At 41.5% G+C, this 21619-nt stretch overlaps 1 protein-coding gene across 2 annotated transcripts in view; it reads left to right on the forward strand.

The window, feature by feature from the left end:
• Positions 1-15440: 15440 nt before the first annotated feature.
• LOC309439827 (amine oxidase [flavin-containing] A-like) overlaps positions 15441-21619 on the forward strand; it is a 41718-nt gene continuing 35539 nt past the window's right edge. Inside the window, exon 1 of one of the 2 annotated variants that reach the window (XM_082052923.1) lies at positions 15441-15499. In XM_082052923.1, the coding sequence (XP_081909049.1) occupies positions 15454-15499 (46 nt within the window). In that variant the 5' untranslated portion in view covers positions 15441-15453. The remainder of the gene's footprint in view (positions 15500-21619) is intronic. The other variant, XM_082052924.1, reaches the window with a different exon arrangement.

Here is a 21619-nt window from a genome sequence, read left to right on the forward strand (position 1 = left end):
CAGGCCTGACTGTAGAGAAACAGGAATTAAAAAAAACAGCCCTTGAAAGCTCAAGATTTCTATTCTAAGAGCCATGCCAAAAATTTGGGGTGTTTTCTCAAAGCTACTACAATTGTTGGATTCTTCATACAACTGAGATGCAAAGCAATTGCTGCCAATTCTTCTGACTCCACCAAAAATCTTGGGGTTTTGAGACTTTGTCTTTAAAACTTTGAATTTCAGGTTGTTACGATTATAGTAAAATCTTGGACTGAACTGTTTTTAAAGAAGCAAGCTTCTGCTGCCCATAGCTGCAGAAAAGAAGCTGCAGCTACACCTTTGGTATAAGCAAACAATGCAAAAGAAATAGTAGAAATACCTCTTTTCTTTCAGTTTTTGTTTGTTTGGTCTTATCATTTTTTTCTTTTTTTCTAAATCTCAACAGTTTAAAGCCCATTTTTTAATTTACCACAGCCTGTCTGATGATGCTTGGACACATGCCACCCACAATCCTGCAAACTTTGTGAGAATAGGAGCATATGTACCCCATGATTTGGGGGGCAATCACTGCCCATGTGGTTCCCTTCTGGCACCCACTTATATCTCTACTCATCAGGCTTTATACATCAACAGATGGTTTCTGCCTTTCCTTCATGGGGAGCTGGAGATGGACTGCTTAGCCATGGAGAGGTCATTTCTCACAGCTTACAAACTGTCACATGCATTGAAGTAGGTGGGCATGGAGGATGTCACATCTACGGGCTGTTGGGTTTAAAAAATGTTCCCACCACCATTTCCAGAGCATGATGAGAAAGAGGTATGAGAGGATGCAGAATCCCTCTGAGGTGCGAGGTCTCTCTGACGGTCACTCCCCTCTCCCTCCTCCCCAGCACACAGTGGGACCAAACTCTTTGTTTGAAGCTGCTAAGCCTCTGGAAGGAAAAGTGGATGCTATGTCCTGTGCAAAGAGCCATCTTTGTAGTAGCTGCGCTTTTACATCCCATCTCAATCAGATGGAATGTGGCCAGAGATGTAGGAAAATGCAAAATAATCAGGGAGAACTATGACCTTTATCAGCCTCAAAGGTTGAAATTATCATAGATTCTGACTTTGTGGATGTTTGAGCAGATTCATCAACAGTGTTTCACCCACATGTGCATCAGAGCTGCACTTCTGCTTCTGTAACAGGCGCTGAGAGCGTGGCGGTGTGCAGTCCCAGCAGTGGCCATGGGCTCCCTCCCAACCAGACCTGTTCTTCTGACAGCAGATAAAAGCCTATGCCATGAACTGTGTATGCCAAATAGCACAAGAAGGAGTACTGCCTTATAGCACCACATCATTTGAATTGCAGCTTTGCATCACCAATTTGATGATTAGATTTTAGCCCTGCCTATGCCTGTGCAATCTGCAGAAATCAGGAAGGTTTAAGAAAAATGCTTTTATTTTTTCTTGCCTACTTCTGCAGTGTTGCAGGCACCTACCTGCTAGTCATTAAAATGAGAGAAAAGTTCAGCTAACTACTGCATTATCCGTACTACAAAAAGTTCAGCAGCTGTTAAGAAAAATTCAGAAATCAATTACTTTCAGGAATTGAAATTATCAGTTAAATAAAATACTTAATCAGGTATTACAGGATTTTGATATTTTCTACATTCATGCCACCATAGCTGCAATCATAGACAAGAGAAAAGCATCTTCACTCAGGTTTTTTTGTTGTTTTAAGGTAGTTAAAAGTAACTACTTCCTTCTGTAATGAATTTCTGCTAGATAGACATAAAATACACTTCTTAACTACCTAAATATTCTGTTTGTTAATGCACTGGTTTATTTATAATAGGCTTTTCCTTTTCTGAATCAGCATTTTAATTTTGAAAGGCTTTGTCAGCTTCTGGTGCAATAGATTGTGGAAGTAATCTTAGCAGATGGACTTTATTTATTCTAAAATCCTTCAGACTAGTGTCGAGCACAGGCTAATATGTGCTTGAACCTTAAGGATTTTGTGTGCTTATGTGTGCACACATGTATTCATCAATATAAAATTTTTATGCACACAGTTCCTCTCTTACACGGATCTGGGAACAAGAATGAGATTTTGGCTACAGTCACCACAGACTTACTCTTGTCTGTCAGATTTTGTGCTGCAATATTAGCAGGCTGATGGCTGGCAAATATCAAAACGCAGGTTAAAATAGAATCATGAAAGCTGGATGTTACCAGAGCTGTCCACATATCTCAAACTCAAAAAAATCTGTCTTTATTTAGTTAGACAAACTTGGTAATGGATTCAATGAGAAATTTCCCAGTGGGAGCAGAATAAAGTCAGCACATCTGCCTTGGGGATGACAGAATAGGAAATTTTTCTCATGGGATCTCAGCATTTCCCTTTCCAGTCTCTGCCATGACAAAAAAGCACTGAAGTGTGCAAAAATATAAGTAGGAGCCGTGATCCTGTCTCTTGAGCTCATGCACCTCATCAGTCTACATGCCCAAAGTGACAGTGAACCTGGAGGCAGCATCCCTACATGCTGTGCAGGGAGTCATCTGGTCCATGTCATTTCCTTTCTAGTTTTAGTCGATGACAGAAGGAAAGTTGTTATTTTTCTGGAGGATCTTCATTTTATTTGCAAGAATGTATTTATATTGCCTATCACTGTTGCATGTTTAGCTGTAAACACAATTCAGTCAGGATAAACTGTGCCTGTGCAATACACCCTCACCCCCTGTGAACTGTACAGACAGCTTCGATGTCTTCTTGTAGATGAAATCAGGAGAGATGAATTGTACTCAGAGTCACACTCTCCTTATTTGGCCTGACAATCAGGGATTCTTTAGGTTATGGGTGTCCTAGAAATAAATTATTAACATTTTTTAAATTCAGGAGGTTTGAAACTATTTAGTCCATCTGGATGTTTCAGCAGAAAACATGTCAGCAGGAGACCCAACTTCCTCTCCAGGTTTGGGGAGGAGACACCCAGTAGCCAGCACACTGTGCCAGTCAGCAGCTGCTCTGTTAGTCGACAACAGTTCTGTCACACTTGCTTGCAACTTTTATTTGCCCTTGGCTACTGAACTGTGCCTTTTTCACCAATCAGAGGAAAAACCCCATGCTATAAACATGGACTGAAGGCCTGGGACCTCCCTGCACAGGGCTAACATGGCATTGGCAGGGGACACAGCCACTGTGAGGTGCTAGAGATGTGGACAGCAGATTGTCACCCCCATCCTGTGGCAGCTCCATGGAATCTGTCACTGTATGGGTCTAAGTGTGCAGCGAGTTAACTGGGAGCAAGTGTCTCAGCTGCCCAGCCATGTACCAGGAGGATCAGAAACACCACACTCTGCCTGGGCTGGTGGATGGGGAGCAAAGCATCAAAGAAGCCTGTATCCAGCCTTGCACCTGGGAGTTGCTCCTCTGCTTGAGCCTCCCAGGGCAGCCTGTCCCTGTGCAGCCATTCTGGCTGGCCAGAATGCCCCCTCCTGTTCCTCAGCTGTGGGTGATAACTGCAAGTGTTCCCCAAATCATGAAATCATGGCTACTCTGCTCAAATGGCCATCGGTTCTCATATAATATTAACCTATCAGCTCCGCATGTGTACTGACCACTGATTGCAGCCGGCAGGATAACCAAAGCTTTAGCATCAAGAATAATTTTCTACTTTATTGCATAGTACAGAATGATACATTGAAAGAGAAAAAAAAAAAAAAAAGAAATAAAGTGCAAGGGCAAGGCAAGGCAAGGCAAGGCAAGGCAAGGCAAGGCAAGGCAAAGGCAAAGGCAAAGGCAAGGCAAGGCAAGGCAAGGCAAGGCAGGAAAGGCAAGGCAAGGCAAGGCAAGGCAAGGCAGGAAAGGCAAGGCAAGGCAAGGCAAGGCAAGGCAGGAAAGGCAAGGCAAGGCAAGGCAAGGCAAGGCAAGGCAAGGCAAGGCAAGGCAAGGCAAGGGCAAAAGCAAGGAAAAAAACCAACATGCACATAAGCAATATGTTTTACTCCATAACTATCTGAAATACATGACACAGTACATAAACAGATATTTCTCTTCTCCGGAAAATAAGAGAAAAAGATCTACCATAGTCCTGATAGAAAAATATTTAATAAATGAGATAATTTCCAGTCAGATTAGTTACCAAGAGATCTGAATGTGATCAGCACACTTCAGACAAAGTGTCTGAGGAGATGGCAAGCATAACTAGAAAAGAGTAGCTATTGAAATGAAAACAAGCACAGCACTTTCACAAGGTTGTGATTCAAACAGTCACAGAAAAACACAACAAAATGTTCTGGGAGTAGTTCACACTAATACCCATGTCCTAGCTGACAAATACACAGGAACTGCAGATCTAATTCTTTATGGTAATTTTGTTTATTCCTTCTCTTTTCAAGAATCTCCTGTCAATAGTCATTCCCTCATCACATATATGTTTTCTCAGGAAAAAAAAAATGACTGGGTATTATCTCCTTAGAAATATATTTGAAAGCCAGTCAAATTTCAGAGGAGGTAGAATTCTCCTTTTCAAAAGACTCAGTGATTCACCACTTTGTAACCTTCCACACCTGCAAACACAAAATGTTCTGCAGGTAACAAGTTCAGGCAGATATAAAACCTCACATATAGGATGTTTCCACAGTTCAGAAAGTGTACTTTCACACCAAGAGCAATCACACCAAATTACCAAATTGTTCATTGCTATAGGCTCATTTCGGTAGCTGTATCTCATTCAAGACAGTAAAATTAAAACCTGCCAGAAGTCAAAATCCAAAAAGCACCAAACAAGATATATACTTACTTAAGCATGGCACAGTTGATACACAGAAATAGCCTTTATGCTGCAGCATTGCATTGGTTCCATTGTGTGCACCCCAAATTACTAGAGGCTGGTGAATCTGCAGGAACTGGTCTCAGGTGGCTTTGTCATGTAGCCAAGAGAAAAAGCCCAGAAAGGGAAATTAGGGTACAGAGAAACACGGTGAGATCTACACTCAGACTGCCTTGCTAATGGTGCTTGCACTTCCTGGCTTGACTGGACACTTCAGCCTGTGTTGTCACCCTCAGATTCTGCAACATGTGGAGGACTGACAAGCTTCCTGAGAAGGGTCAGAAATTGGTCTTTCGAAGCATCATCTTTCTTCCAGTCCCCGTTCAATGCCTTGCAAATGCACAAGTGAAGGTACTGTCAATCACTCTCCTGGCCAGATGTCTCCACTTCCAAATCCTGGCGTAGGTGTCATATCACCCTGGATTGATGGTGCGGTGCCCTGCCACTGCTGCCTGCCCTGGCACTGGCTGCGTACACTGGTGGGCATAGGGTTTCACTATGAGAAATAGCCCTGGTGGACACCACTGATGGAGCCATGCCAATGCCTGTCCAGACTAGCATTGGGTGGTCCTTCTTTCTGTGAACAAAAAGTAAATGTACACTCCCATGTGTGGTTTCCAAAAAGCAAATGTACACTCCCATGTGTGGTTTCCCTCAGTCCTCTTTTCACAGATCTAAAATGAAGACTGAACTTGTAATGATGCCTATTTCTCATAACACTGCTCATAGGATTGAAAAACACTTTTACAGTTACTTAAGAAATATCCCAAAATATTTAGAAAATTGCACTGACTGCCCTATAGATTCATTCAGAAAAGAGACAACAGGCAAAGCATTTTTCTCATGACTTGGGAGCACAAGGTATGCGCAAAGCTGTCTGATGCTGCACCCCTCATTTCCAACTGTATGGATGGATGCACAGCTTCACGGTCTGGTCACACAGTGACAGCAAGGACTTTGCCACCCTGGCCAGGCACCGGCACTGGCACTACTAGTACTGCACTGCACTTGTAGCATGTGCCAAAGGCATAAAGCAGAATATAAATACACCTGCCTCCTGCTGCTGTAAATTACACTTACATCTGTGCTTGGCATTTTGGCTCTCAGTAAATCAGCACCACCGAGGCAAGCAGCAAGCTCACATTTGAGAACAATTTTCCTGTCCTTCCTCTCTGTTGCCCTGACACTACAAATCGAACTTTGATTGCTTTTCTTTGCCTGTATCATATATAACTCTGTGAGGTCTCGCAGACTCACATTGCTTGCTCTGTACAGTTGAATGCAGCAGGGCTGCACACCTATTTGTTGATCAAGAGGGTACATGTGGCCAAGCACTTCTCTTTGCCTCCTGGGACTCTCCTTTTGAAGTTGGCAGTGTCGGCTGCTAAGCAGAGCTCTGAGAAACTATGCAAGATGGTGCATCACAAGATGCAGTCAGGTTTTTTTCCTTCACTGTAAGCACATTGACAGACTTACCTTGACCAGAGATTAACTTCAGGTTTTCAGGGGGTTTTGTGGTTTTTTGTTTTGTTTGGGGTTTTTACTTGGGTGGGGGGGTGTTTTTGTTGTTTGGTTGGTTGGTTTTGTTTTGTTTGTTTTTGTTTTTTAATCTAGAGCAACATTTTTTTTTTTCTCTGAAGCAATCAAAAAGTTTAATATGTTACTAAGTTGCATGAAGCAGAAGTAAAACTAATAGTATTCTAGAACACGTTTTATCACCAGATAAGCGATAATGACTATCATAAGTACTGCTGAGATCATATAGTTACTCCAGAGGTCAAAAAAAATTACTAACAATTCAAATTATTTTAATTTTAACCAATTTATTCACAGTTCTTAACTACAAAATGTGCTAGTTCATTGCTTCAGCCAATTCCAAATAATGTGTGATCTGAATTTGAGTAATTGTGCAAGGGAAAAGAATACTCGTATCCCTCAGTCAGTCTTAGGAATGAGCACGATGTTATTTCCAGGGTTTGTTTTAACGCCCAAAATCATTGCTTAGAAGCTTAAAACTGTTTCAGGATCTGAGATTCTCTGTGAGGATTTGCAAAATGGAAAACACACAATTAATGTTATTTACTCAAAACAAAAATGTGATTCCTTGAGTTACACTAGAAAGACTGCTGAATCTACAGGGTAACTTCTAGTCAAGAACTTTCAAGAAAAACAGAAATGACATCTTGGAAATGAGCCTTTCTGTCCTTCTCAGTTAATCTACCTAACAGAGATGGGGAAAGGTGTCTGTGTGACTGATTTCAGCCTACTGGTAGGTAGGTTGGGTCCAATTGCCAAGTGCCTGGGCTCACTGCACAGGGAGAGGAGTGCCGGCAGAAAGGGCTGTTAAGCTCTACAAACCCTCCAGTAAATTTTCTTCTTGGGGGGGTGCTGGGGGTTTTAGGTGTTCAGTAAGGTCATCATTAATCTAGAGGAGAGATGAAGCTGTCTACTTGGCTTCAGCTGTCTACATCCCATACAGGATTTGCAGAGGAGAACAGAATTTTTTTCTTTTTGGATGCTTGCTATAGGTTTCCAATACTGTTTTACCTGATAGACAGTGAGAGGGCATGACAAATCTCTCTAATGTACTTTTAGCAAAGGTTTTTAATGTTTTTTGTTGTAGTATTGAAGTCTGGAGTTCAATGGCTCTAACTGGATTCTTTATTCTGGCTGGCGTTTCCACCAGGCTCTTTCTTACTCTCAGATCAAATCTTATTGTACTCCTGTGATATTTAACTGCATCCACTAATGATCTGCACTGATCTCCCCATATTCCTATAACGACTGCTCTGCTCCTAAAATGCTGTTCAAGTTGCAGCCAGCGTTCATTATCTATAACCAATTCTTGTTCTCCAAATGTACCATCATGTTCACATTGTTGTTATCTCTCATACAAGCTTTGAACTAATCTCAAATGATACCAGCAATCCATGAACTATATACAAGCCACTTTTCTATGGAGCTGGTAATTAAAGGAACATTTTTTTTAATATCACTGAAAGTGCATTGTAAAGCCCAATGCATAAAAATTATCTTACAGTGTGATAGTGGTGAAGGACACATAGAAAACTTGATAAAAGCAATGACACTGCACGGTATAAATCTGTTTCACGTGCTTTAAAGAACACGAGCAAAGTTCAGTTTTTCACATAAAATCCTGTCTACTATCTGGAGTATACATTGTACAATACCAACACTCTACCCTCCAAAGTCCAGAAGGCTCTTGCACTTACGTGGTGTCTGAAGCCTGAAAAGTGAGTCTAGGCAAATCAGCAGGAGCTGCTAAACTACTAATGGAATTAAGTGAATGTAATATGCCCTCAGAAATATAGTAGTGTAAGTCTGTTACACAGTGATGGAGCCAGAGACCTAAAATGTACAGACTGAGTGTTAAACCGAGTGTACTAAACTGAGTGTTAAAGTTGTTGAGGAGCTGAGTCTGGGAAGGGAGACTCAGAAAAATCTCCTTGTGTCCAGAGGCAAAGGCTGCTCTGCCATGGCTGCTCCTTGCCATAACCTACATGCCTGCCTGGGGGCTGTTCTTGCCTTTTGGCCAAAACTCTTGCAGAAATCTCCCACTGGCAGCTATTTGGACAACTCCTTTTGAACATGACCCTGTACTCTGAACTGCTTGCATGGCCACTTTGCCTTCAGCTTGCTCCTCCTGTTGTGCAAGGAAAGCATCAGGTGTGTTGCCTAGTGAGGTCTGCCCCCATGAAGATGGGAGGAAGGAGCTTCAGAGCTTTGAACAGTAGCTGGAACCCTTCTTCTAGACCTTCCTTGCAGTCTCTCCCACCTACTGACTTCATATTGAAGCTTATATTGGAGATGAAAGCATTAGTAGAACTAAGCATCCAGGAGGATTTATTTAATTTAAGCTTGTTGAAATAATTTCAAGGCTTCTTTTATTTGAAAGCAAACAAAGACATATACATATTTTTTAAATCCTTATTACTACAGTCAGTGAATGTATTTTATCTCATAGTTACTAGAATGAACTCTCTTTATAGGCAAATGAGTCATGAGGATAAATTAGAGAGAAAGGAAAAGACTTCATGTTTGTCTTAACACTGGCTGTCAAACTAATGGATGCAATTAAAGACAAAGGCTAGTGAGCTAAAGAGATTAAAAATTAATTACCAGCATAATTTTTTTAGTGACACATACTAACTTTGAGTTGCTTCCATTTATTTTTTTAGCATGAGTCATATATCTGAAATAATGTTGCTTTCACACCTTATGAAAAAAATAAACAAAACAAACCAAAAAAACACACAATATTTTGTGACCCCCAGAAGACGTTTATCAAGAGTTTGTCTGGAATCTACTGGTGCTACTGTAGTGGAACATAACTAGCTATGAAATTATAAAGATATTTTTAAAACCTGACTTTCTTTCTGAAAAGCTGTTTATGGGTCCTGAGAAAGGCTGGGTCCTGAGAAAAAAATGGGCTTATTGCACTTCACCATAGCACTATGTATGTGTCTTTTAATAACAGGACACAAACACTCTTCACTCTGCCTATGGCTGTACCAAACAGCTATCTCATTCTGCAAGAGCTGCCTGGGCACATATCTGAGTTCTTCTGGTAGATGGAAATTTGGGCTTTATTTCACCCATTGATGAAGCCTGCCCAGTGCTTATTAACATGATGTTCAAATTTTCAAGATCTACTTCATATAAACATATTTGACAATTTTGAAACTTATACAAAGAGGAGAGTTTGATGCTGTTGAAAGATCAATAATGATTATAGTCAGACCACACATTCATGCAGGGATGTTACTTTACACTTTTTTAAATGAGATAATTCAGTTTCCTTCCCAAACTATCTTCTAATTTTTACACCCCACATGCCTAGGTATGTTGTGTTATAAAACAAAATTAAGAGTTGGAAATATTTTACAAAATAAAATCATTGATAGTATCTTAGCACACAGAAAATATTTACCTAAATCTTTGGTGGCTAAAAATACTTAAAATTTTATTCCATATTTCTGTGAAGTTGAATTATCTTTTGGTGGCCTCAAGTAGAGAGAGACTTGATTCAGTGAGTATGTAACAGGTTTCTCTGGTGAAACAGAAAACTATTGTGTGTAGCGGAGGGTATTGCCCTTTAGGGCATAAGTCTCAGCTTGTATTCTGTTTTTCTATTCCCAGGTGTAGAGGACCACTTTGAAATTTGGATAAATGCTTAAAATATCACAGAATGTTAGGGATTGGAAGGGACCTCAAAAGATCATCTAGTCCAATCCCCCTGCCAGAGCAAGAACACCTAGATGAGGTTACACAAGAAGGTGTCCAGGCGGGTTTTGAATGTCTCCAGAGAAGGAGACTCCACAACCCCCCTGGGCAGCCTGTTCCAGTGTTCCGTCACCCTTACTGAGAAGAAGTTTCTTCTCAAATCTAAGTGGAACCTCTTGTGTTCCAGTTTGAATCCATTACCCCTTGTCCTACCATTGGTTGTCACCGAGAAGAGCCTGGCTCCATCCTCCTGACACTCACCCTTTATATATTTATAAACATTAATGAAGTCACCTCTCAGTCTCCTCCAAGCTAAAGAGACCCAGCTCCCTCAGCCTTTCCTCATAAGGGAGATGCTCCACTCCTTTAATCATCGTTGTTGCCCTGCGCTGTACTCTCTCCAGCAGTTCCCTGTCCTTCTGGAAATGAGGGGCCCAGAAATGGATACAATATTCCAGATGTGGTCTCACCAGGGCAGAGTAGAGGGGTAAGAGAACCTCTCTCGACCTACTAACCACCCCTCTTCTAATACACCCCAGGATGCCATTGGCCTTCTTGGCCACAAGGGCAGAGTGCTGGCTCATGGTCATCCTGCTGTCCACCAGGATCCCCAGGTCCCTTTCCCATACACTGCTCTCTAATAGGTCATTCACCAACTTATACTGTTTTTGTAGATTCACCTGGGCACATTAAGGTCATAGTAGTTGACTTTTTCCTCATGGCTTTAAGAAAACTCCTTACATGTAGCTGCCTATCTACCCCATTCCCATTGAAATTTTCTGGGTCCCCAAATGCAGTGCAGTGACATGAGTGATGCCTTGTGTGTCCTGCACTGTGGAGGGGACCTGTAGTGGTGCAGGGCATGAAAAGCGATACAGTGGGTATAGTGCCAATGGGTTGCTGAAGGGCAGAAACTCTCCAAGTGATGGGAACCAGCTCAGAGCAAACCACTCCCCGTGTGCCTCTCTGTGTCCCGCTGCTCCCATCTTGTACTCAGAATGGACACCACACCAGGAGCTCTGTTGGATGCTCAGTAATTGAAAGAATGGGAAACACAAGTCAAGGAGAGGAAAAACACTGAATTTTTATTGCCTGAGTTTGTATTTCAGAAGATGTCCTGGTTGTGATTGTAAGGTAAAATGAACTAATCCAATATTAATAGCCATGAGTGATGATAATTTGCTTCAAGGTATTTATTAATTGATTAGAGTTCAGCACGGTGCCTGAAATATAGCTAGCCAGGAAGCACACAGTTGCTATAATTTAAAACACACCAGTAAAAATAAACAATGATGAATAAAACCATGTATACAAGCATTTTTTTATACCAGTGAAGCCTGTTCTAAAACAGCAGGCTGTTTTTTACTGACCTGAAGCACAGTGTCTTTACAAATTCCCTACTGGGGCCATTTCAGTTGACCTAAATGAGTACCTATTCGAAGGACCAGAGAGAGGCAGACAGTTTGTATGAACACTACCTAGGATGGATTTGCTGGATCTGCTGTGAGCAGGAGGCTGGACTGCCCCTTCCTTGCTGTTTGGGAATATGTGTTTTCTCTCTTTCCACTTTCATAAAACCCTGGGAGAGACTTTGATCTGGGGTTGGTTGCTTGGATTTTGTTCATTTCAGAGGAAAGTGCTCTCAAACTCGAAACCTTCTATTGAATATTATTTTTTTATTATATTTGCTACTCATGGTGTACAATATTGTGTGTATACATGTGCTACATTGCCTTTTATAATTTCCCTTATTGATAAAGTCCTTGGGAAAAAATATCAACAACTATGTAAACATTACTAACACTGTAAATTAACTGAAGACACCAAATCTAGCTTAAGGTAGTCTAAGATAATGTACCAAAGTAGAAAATTGTCCTTAGAAAATACAGTAACACCTACAGCTGAGACTTGAAGTTACTTCATTACCATGCATGCTGTTGTCCAACAAAGGGGCTCCCAACAGAACCACTGAGTCTGAAGTTTGGAAGAGTTTGGGTTATTTTTCAAAGTTTTTCATATTTCAGCTTGATGTAATGCAGAGCACTAACCATATAATTACCAAAATTAAAATGTTTGTGAATGTAAATTTATGTGAACCAAGCTTTGCAAAAGGCTCCGATACTCTCTGGAGAGCTCATCTTTGTGCCTGCAGAGTAGAGTGCTAATCAACACAGATGATGAGTTGATGGCAGATATTTCAGCAGGCAGTAACTCTTAAAATTACATGTTCTAGGATATTTCAGATAAGCTCTGTTGATATCATTAAGATACAAGAATTACACGACTTCAGAGGTGGTTAATTATGATCTTAATTAGGACGATGAATCTTCTAGTGATAATGCATTCTTGCCTTAGAGCACTTAGGTTCTCTCTATCTAACTGTCAAAAGACATTAATGAAAAAAATAAAGAACTAAAAAATTATACTCTACACATGAATGTAGGATAGATAATGTTTTTTATTTTGACAAAAACATTTTATTCTAATGCCAAAGATTTTCCCGCTGTTTGTGTTCCAATTTTCGGATGCATTGGCAAAATAAAGTAACAGGGAAATCAGGAAAGAATGCAAACCATCTCTGTCTTCCATCACAATTATGACTGATTTTACTTATCATTTGAGGTACAGAGCAGATGCAAAATAACACATAACTGTGACTACTGAGAAGGTTTGTTATAGTGTATAAGGAATAGGGTGCATTGGCAAGCAATTCTTTATTATTCGATTCTCTGAGCAAAAATTAATGTCTTTCCAAATAAAATTTTATGTGTTTGGAATAGAATTGCCTTTACTGTAAAGTTTGCAATCCCTTTATTTTCTGCTGATTTCTGAGCACATTCCAAATTTCTCTTTGAAAATGTGTTCATAACATTTCTGAAAGAAGGATCACTCTCCATATGACACATCACCTGTTCCCTTTCCTACACTTGCATTTTTCAGCAAGTCCTCAGCAAACCCTGATGGGCCAAGCTGTGATGTTGACAAGATCTGCTTGATCATCTCCCATTGGGTTCAATCCCATTGTTTTCAGGCAAGGCTTCAGCATCTGTTCTTCCCCACCTCACCCCCCCGCCCCCGATCCTAGATGTCTGCAGATCTATATGAATTATTCCAACGTCTCTTATTTGTATCAGAGAGATGCTAAGGGGTTAGCAGTTACACAGTTCTGCCAGCCATTGCTATGTCTGGAAGCTGATGATGCCCGAGATAATCCTTGGTAGCCCCTTAGGTAGTTTTTCAGTCTTTACTCCAAGGGTTGAGGCAAGCACGATGTGTACAATTGACACTTTGATGTCATCTCTCATTGTTAGAACTGTTCCAGGTAAAACCACTTCATTCTCCATTGCTTTTTAACAAGCCTGCTGCAGCTCCTTTTTAGCACTAGAGAATTTTTGGCAAGTTTATCTATCAGCAAGTTATCTAGATACACACACACTTCCTGTTCTTATCACAAAGAATGTTCCAGTTGTTTTCCTCTGAATTTGGCTTCTAGATTATGAGGAAGTTACAGCTTGGAGAAACTTTTTATTTGTCAGATTCCCTGTGACCTGCTCACTGGGGCCAATAGAGCTGTGAGAGCTCAAGAAGCAAAGACTTTTTTTCCCCAACAAGCACAAATGGCTGTTGATGCATTGCATTTCCCATTTCAGAATACGTATCACTCTCATTCTCAGACTTTCCCCTCTTGCTCACTTTACTCTGGTATGCAAGCAGCAGCGATCCCAGCAATAATAAACTGCTGTGTCAGTAGATGATTTCTCAGAGCAGCAGGCATCTTCTTGTTCTTCTTATTTGCACCTGCTATTTGCATGTCTGCAGCTAATGCAACAAAGTTAATTAGCACTGTACATCTACTTCACTTTCTAAAGCACCTATTTTGGAAGAAGATCCTTTATTCTGTCTCTCATAGAGAAGGCTGATGATTTCATAGATGTTTCTGCCTTCAGTCACTGTTATCATAGAATCATAGAATAGTTTGGGTTGGAAGGGACCTTCACAGTTCATCTAGTCCAACCTTCCTGCCATGAGCAGGGACATATTCAACTAGATCAGGTTGCTCAGAGCCCCATCCAGCCTGGCCTGGAATGTCTCCAGGGATGGGAGTCTGTGCAACCTGTGCCAGTGTTTCACCACCCTTTTAGTAAAAAAAAAAAAATAATTCCTTATATCTAGTCTGAATCTCCCCTCTTTTACTTTAAAACCTTTACCCCTTGTCCTACTGTAACAGGTCCTGCTAAAAAGTCTGTCCCCATCTTTCTTATAAGACCCCTTTAAGTACTGAAAGGCCTCAATAAGGTCTCCGTGGAGACTTCTTCAGGCTGAATAACCCTAACTTTCTCAGCCTTTCATCACAGGAGACATGTTTCATCTCTCTGGTCATTTTTGTGGCACTCCTCTGGACCCACTTGAATAGGTCCATATCTTGCTTATTTGGTACAACCCAAAAGTCCTAATTTTTTCCACTGTAAGAAAGCAAAGGCATTTCTGAGGACACTGACTATGTAGTATTGCACTCTCATTCAATTCTTTGGTCATATCCAGGTATGGTATATGATTGCAGAATTGGGCATCTCTCAGAACTTATATCAATATTTAACATGAAGTGGCATTAGGATTTTCTGTAATTGTGTGAACTGTAAAGGTCTTCTGTGCTTACTTGGCAGGGGATGGACAGGTTCTCTATTTTTTCTCCTTAGCTTCACAGAGATGACATTTACCCATTGGAAATAAAAATTGTACGAGCTGTAAAGTGCATGAAAAAATCACAACCACCATGTATTTCTGAGCAGCAATAGTAGAAGTGCAAACAAAATCGGTATTTTGGCAACCAGTTGTTATTTCAGTCTTTGGGAAGCTACTTTCATGCAAAGATTAACCTTTCACTCCCCAGCTCAAGGACCAAGTGCTATTCGATGATAGTACAAGGTGAAGCTTGTACACTGCTGCAACCTGCGACACTGCAGCTCCATGGGTATTCTCCCCTCCCACACCCACCGCTGGAAATTTTAGTAAATGAAAAGGTTTTAGAGAGTGCGGGGACAGGCTGGTGCGAAACCCAGCCGGTACCGAGCCGGGCCTAGGCACAAAATTTACCCAAAGGCAGCGTGGGGCAGCTGTTTTCCCCCAGCGACCCCGGCCACCCTCCCGCTCTCCCGGCCACCCGCACCGCCCCGTCGGGCTGGGCCCCGCCCGAAAGCCCGAACCGGGCGGGAGGGCGAGGACTGGAGGGGCGTGGCTGGGAAAGATCCCTTAGGTGGTAACCATTGGTGGAGGTTGTGGGGGTCCCGCCCAGTGGCGGGTCCGGGGCGGGCGGGACGGCGCGGCGCTGTCCGCCCCACAGAGCCGGGCCGGGGTTGGAGCCGCCGGCGCCGCGGGAGGGCGGGAGGGAGTGAGCGACCGGGACGGGGACAGCGCCATGGCCGAGAAGTACGACGTGGTCGTGGTCGGGGGCGGCATCTCAGGTGGGTCCGGGGGAGAGCGGTGCGGCCACCGCGCATCCGACGGCCTCTCTGGGGTCATCACTCCGGGAGCGGTCCCGGAGCCCGTCCTGCGGGCGGGGACGGCGGGGGAACACGGGTGCTCCCGGCCGAGCAGCCCGGGGGCTGGGAGCGGCGGGTCTGGAGGTGGCTTGTGCTCATAGCTGGCGTTGGGCGATGGTCTTCGGGGGCTTCAGATAAACTGGGGAAAAAAAAAAGGGGGAAGAAATATCGAGGTCGATATTTTAGGACGTATCTCCTTCTTTTTGTATTGATGAGTAGTTCGTGCTCATCTGAAGAGAATTCATAGGAAAACTGACTTTATAACTGTCCACAGGTGTAGGAGAATGCAAGGATACAGCCTGGGATTTCTGCATCACAGGAAATATTATCTTTTCAAATTGTGGGGTTTTAGGTTGATCTTGCAGTGCTGGTGCTTGTATTCTTTTGATAAATACTGCAGAAAGTCATCTGGGAATATCTGCAAAAACACGTTGGGTTTTGTTACTGTGAGAAGAGCTGTACTCCATAGACAGCCAAATTCTCCTAATGTGACAGACTTGGAAAAGTACTTTACAAAATACTATTCAAATTCAGATCTCTTTTAACATTAGCAAGTGCATTGTGGTTTCTGATCGTTGTCCTTAAAAATTACGTAATTATTCTAATGGAACCTGATGGTACCTAGGATGAGAATGTTGGTATGTTGGAGAAATTCTGTGTTTGGTTTGTCCATCAGATAAACACTGTCTTAGCAGCTTTGGCCAGATTTCACTCTTCAGGGACTGTTTACTTCATTAGTGATTCAGGAAAGATGAGTTATGTGACTGAGTGACTTCAGAGATACTACAGCCATTATTGCTATAGCTAAAATTAGTTTTTATTAGGACTGAGAAGGTGTCCTTGAATCTGCAGTGTATTAATGCACAAACCAGCAAATTGTTTACTTAATTGCATTATTTCATTTGCTAAGAGAAAAATAATTGTTTAAATAATAATTTGTGATAATGTAATTCTGTAAATAATCTGTAGTATCGCTGAACAGAAAGAAAGATTTTGGACCCAGATTTCTTGCTTTTTAGTTTTACCAGCTGCCTGGGTGTTTTCCTGGTAGCACAAGCATTTGGTCTTTGTCTTTAAGGTTCCTGTTAATGCACAGAGTGCCCTTAGGGAATTAACACCCATACTGTGGGCAGCTCATAGCAACCTGATCTTAACATGGTTATTAGGCATCTTGGGAAGCTCTTCTTCCCTTTAGGATACCTTGCTCCTCCATCTTTCCAACCTGTAGCAGTGTTTTGGAAAACGTATTGAGCAATTCTAAGTGATATCTTGCCTCACTGGTGCAAGAATCAGTAACATACTTCAGAACACTTACACCTTGGACTGAAGCCTGGTGTGGGGTCTGAAATGGAGCCAAACAGGAAATGTCAAGGCTTTACACTCCCAGAAAATTTGTCAGTGGCATTAGGAAGACAAATAAACATGTCACAGCGCTCTTGGGGTACAGGAACTTTTTTCTTGTTGTGGAAACCCTTATGTCATACCAGTGGCATAGAAATTGGTCTTTGCCTATTACGAGTTAGAACAGACATTTTAAGAAAGCAGCCTTTGAAAAATGGACAATTAATGCTTTATTTCGTAATTAATCCATCTTTGTAATTCCTATCAGCTCTTAGTTTGTTTTGCTTTTCACACAGCTTCCCTAACGCTATTCTTCCTGTACAAATATAGCTACACCTCAGTTCTGTAAGAGGCTGCAAGACAGGGCTGCTTTCTGGTCTTAAAAGAAATAATCTGCATCTACACTTTTGGTTCTGGTGAGATAAATAGTAAAACACGCCCCAGTATGGACAGGGTTTCTCCTTCTACATGTCTCTGACTCCAGTCTTGACTTGCTGCTGCTTTTGTATCTGAAGATATATTTGAAATTGCCTCATCTGATAAGATTACTGTCTTGTCTCATTCTACCGTATCTTAAAAACTCATTACCTGATACTTGTGGGAAAGGGTGAGAAACTTTGGGATAAACTGGTTCTTTACTAGGAATACATGAAATGTATTTCAGGTATAAGCATGCTACTTGTTGTATTGCAGACTTCCCAGCAGTGAGATTGTGGCTTTTAAAAATATTTGTACAAGATTTGGAAAATGAAGCTCAAATCCTGATTGGCATCTCTGGAGATATCTATTCCTTAATGTGAAGTAAGGTCTTGAGAGCCAGTTTCTCTACAGCCTAAGGCACAGGTCTTGCTCATGCTCCTGCTCTCTATACCCATGCGTCTGTACGTGACCCTTCACAGGGACACAGAACCCACTCTGCCTGTAGGAAGCTGCAACGTAGGAATCGAGGGACCTTCTGCAAAGAGTGCTTAACAGCAGGGAAGCTCTTGCAAGATGAACTTGGCTCTTGTGGCCTCTACTACTGAGATTTGTCTGCTGTACCCCATGGAATCATGTTCAAACGGTCCAGATGGCATCAGCAAGTGCGTTTGGACCCCTGCAGAGAGGGAGCTGCAGAGCTTGGGCTAGATTCCTCTTTTTACATGGGGTGCATGTTAAAAAATGTGAATGGTGGCCAGGAAAGGCCCCAGGCACATGTTTGTATCATTCTTAATGGATAGTGTTCCCTATAACACAGTTAATATTAATTATAACATTTTATACTCAAACCTATTAGATAAACTGATGCCTGAAGTTAAAGACTTTCCCTATAGCCATGGGGGGTTCTCGTTTGTATGCCCTGAATATTGCTCCCATTTTCTATTTATAGGGGTTTTCTACTGAAATGAAGAGGGTGTTCTGGCTTGAATTGATTTTGATCTTTTTCTTCTGCATTTGTTTTCTTGTGCGTGTTTGTTAAACACAATAAGCTGACAGCATGTGATGTGCCATGGATGCTTGTCTAATCAGTTGGCAGGACTGTAGACTTAACATCCCATCAGACAGTCCTCTGATGCTTGGGTTAAGGGGCTACATTAGTTGAGGACTAGGAGATCGTCATCCTCTGTGTGGACTAACTACTGTATTAACGGTTTCCAGAAGTTGTCTTTTATGCAGGAAGTCACCGCCCTACTTTTGACACATCATCCCCATCCCAGCTCTGTTATCCGTTCCCCAAGCTAAGACCATAATTACGGGGAAATTCAGATTTTGGCTCCGTAGCCCTGGGATAGGGCATACCGGCTTGCTCTGAGGCAAGACATGAGTTGTAAGGAGGTCTGGGATGCTCTGTCAGTCCTTGTGAACTGTTCATTAACAACCAGGCAGCACTAAGTGCTTGAAGAGTTTTGTCAGAAACCTCAGATATTTCAGCTTTTGAGAGGTAGAAAATGGCTACTGCTTACCTAGAACCTGTAATTCCTCAAAACTTTCTAACTGACCTTATTGGGGCATATTTTCACATGGGTAACAAAATGTGCTGCGTTGACTCAAAGGCTACCTCCTTGCCAAATTGCAAGTTGCTGCTAGAACTTCCAAAATAGGAAAAAAAAAAAAAAAAGCCAACAGTTTTCAAAATCAAAGAAGAATGTTTCCTGAAGGGTTAGAAATAGCCAGCCAATTTTGACTAAGATTTTCCAGAAAAAAAAAAAAAAAGGAGAAAAAAGAGTCAGCCTGAAAAACACACTCTGAAAATTCAAGCTTAAGTAGTTCGAAAGTTGGCAAAAAAAAAAAAAAAAGGAATGTAAGCAAAACACCCCAACTTTTTCAGCTTGAATCTTAGGGTACATCCATATGCCAGCCTCACCTTACACATGAATTTTGGACACTGGAAGCCCAGTTTATCAAAAGATGGCATGGGGAATTTAAAATGTTTGTCTGAGTAATGCAAACCAGAGACACGTCAGATAAGAAGTATGTCCAGAAGCAGGCAAGTCCAAGAGAACTTGAACGCAAGTATCTTTTGGAAGAAATTTCAGCACATCGTGTTACAAACAGAAGACACAAGGGAAACACAGCCATAATTGAAACTTGCACTGAAGATTATCGTTCTTTGACACGGACAGTTCTTATTTCCAAATGAAACCACGTTTGTTCTTAGCTCAAAATAGGGAGATCTCATGGCTCAACAAAATAGACATTTAGATTTGCCAGCCACGTGCAGAAAACAGCACTGTTTTCTATTGCACTTGTGGAAGGATCAAAGGGCCACAAATTGTAGGAGAATCTGGGTTGTAAAAATAGTAGTAATTAGTCTTTATATTGAAACAAAACATATGCTGTACTATTAAGGCTTTTTTTTTTCTCCTCTTCATGGAAGAGCACTATGCGTTGGCATCTCCTGCTCCATGGTGTGTGATTGACAGCTCCACCACTCGAGCTACCTACGCATTGGCTGTAGTCTCTGAGTGAAAGACCGAATGATGAGGAAATGCAGATTTTCCTTGCCTGCTATAATGGCACCATGACTTATGTTGTATACTGCTCTGTTTGTTATGACAGCATGCCAAGCTGCTGGTGGGTGGTAGTGTCAGATAAACTGTCAAATACACAGTTACTGGTAGAAGATATAATCAGTCCCACCTTCGTAAATCTAGAATAGTTTTCAGTAGATTTTTTTTCTAGTGTTACTTCTAAATTTACCCAGAATTTGACCTGTAGGAATGTCATAGCTGGTTCCTAAAATGTATCCTGTGTTCATCTCTTTGCATCTGCCCTGTGCTGGGCTCCGGCTACCCCGTTTCTTCCGTTTCTTTCTAGATCCAAGAGGAAAGCTGATAATTGGCGATAATATTGTCACTTGATACCAGAAATTCCTATAAGCCATTTTTTTTGGTTGCAGAAATAAATATAAATGTTTCACAGATCTCTCAGTTCCCCATATACTGCTTGCAAGCTGACTGCCATTATGAGAATAGTTTACAGCAGGAACAAAACATTCAGACCCCTATATAAAATGTAATAGATGATATGTACAATACTCATGAATAAGCAGAAATAAGAATTTTCATTTGCCATCTTCTGCATCATGTGTTCTAATGTTTTGCTCCTAAACATGCAAAACCTTATGATGTGGGGCATGGATTTTGGTTAAGACACTCCTTTGCGTTATGCTCAGTGCTAGATGTTTAGTTTTGGCCAAAATATGGTTGTGATGTGTTCATTATACAACTGGATGTAGAAATATTATTATTTTCTTCATCTTTCATCATATTCTTCATGTGGTTTTCTATGGTAGATGCATCACTTAAAAACATTGTCTAACCCAGGGGGTAACCTGTAGAGTCACAGCTGGTTCTGCTCCTGAGTGAAGAATGTGTCAGGTTTGTTTCTGACAAAACCACAGCATACACTAGCGTGATTCATAGGTTAGCAAATTCAGAGCTCCTAAGAGAGTACTGTAAACCTATGGTTTATCCTTGAGGAACAGATGTTGCACCATGCCTCAGGCTTAAGTGAAAGGTGTTGAAAGGTAGGAAAGAGTATTAACTTGGTAGGTCTGAAGTTTTAAGAGTGTTATTTACTACAGCTAGCGAAAGAAATAGCCAAGTAGTTAGGACAGATCTCTAAATATTCTAGCGTAACAAAACCAGGAATGGGACAGGTATTATGTCTTTCCCAGGAATATCAGTGCTGATGTTCTTCATATTTGTGGTAATGATGTTGTTCTGTTTTGCAGCAACATTTTTTCACATATGTATTTAGCTGAAGATCACCAATTAACTGCCAAGAATTTATTCTGCATACTGACCAAAACAGATATCAACAGTTAGAAAATGGGCATAATTACCTTAGATGTTTCCATAAAGTAGAAGGTATCAAAACATCATCATTTTAACTGGAGCTACTCATTTTAATATGTAAGGGGAAGGAAGATGCTCCATTTCTAACTGTGTGCTTATACTAGTTAACCTTTTTCTGCCTTTGTTTTGGGGGGAAGAGGACAGAGTGATTCTGGGGAAGAGTTGTTTACTGCAATGGGCTCCGGGCTTGAAAATCACAGTGGGTGTGTACGGAGAAGTAGATTCAGCCTCAGGATACAATTCCTTCTTCCTGCCCACTGTGTTTCTGTTAACATTGTCCATGAGAATCTGTCTTTGTACCCTTCAGAACAAGGCTTGTGTCTGTTGAAAGCGTTTAGACAGTAGTGCCATTGAAAGCAGT

The sequence above is a fragment of the Streptopelia decaocto genome, assembly GCF_964273445.1.
Source record: "Streptopelia decaocto genome assembly, chromosome: 1".
In the NCBI taxonomy this organism is placed as follows: Eukaryota; Metazoa; Chordata; class Aves; order Columbiformes; family Columbidae; genus Streptopelia; species Streptopelia decaocto.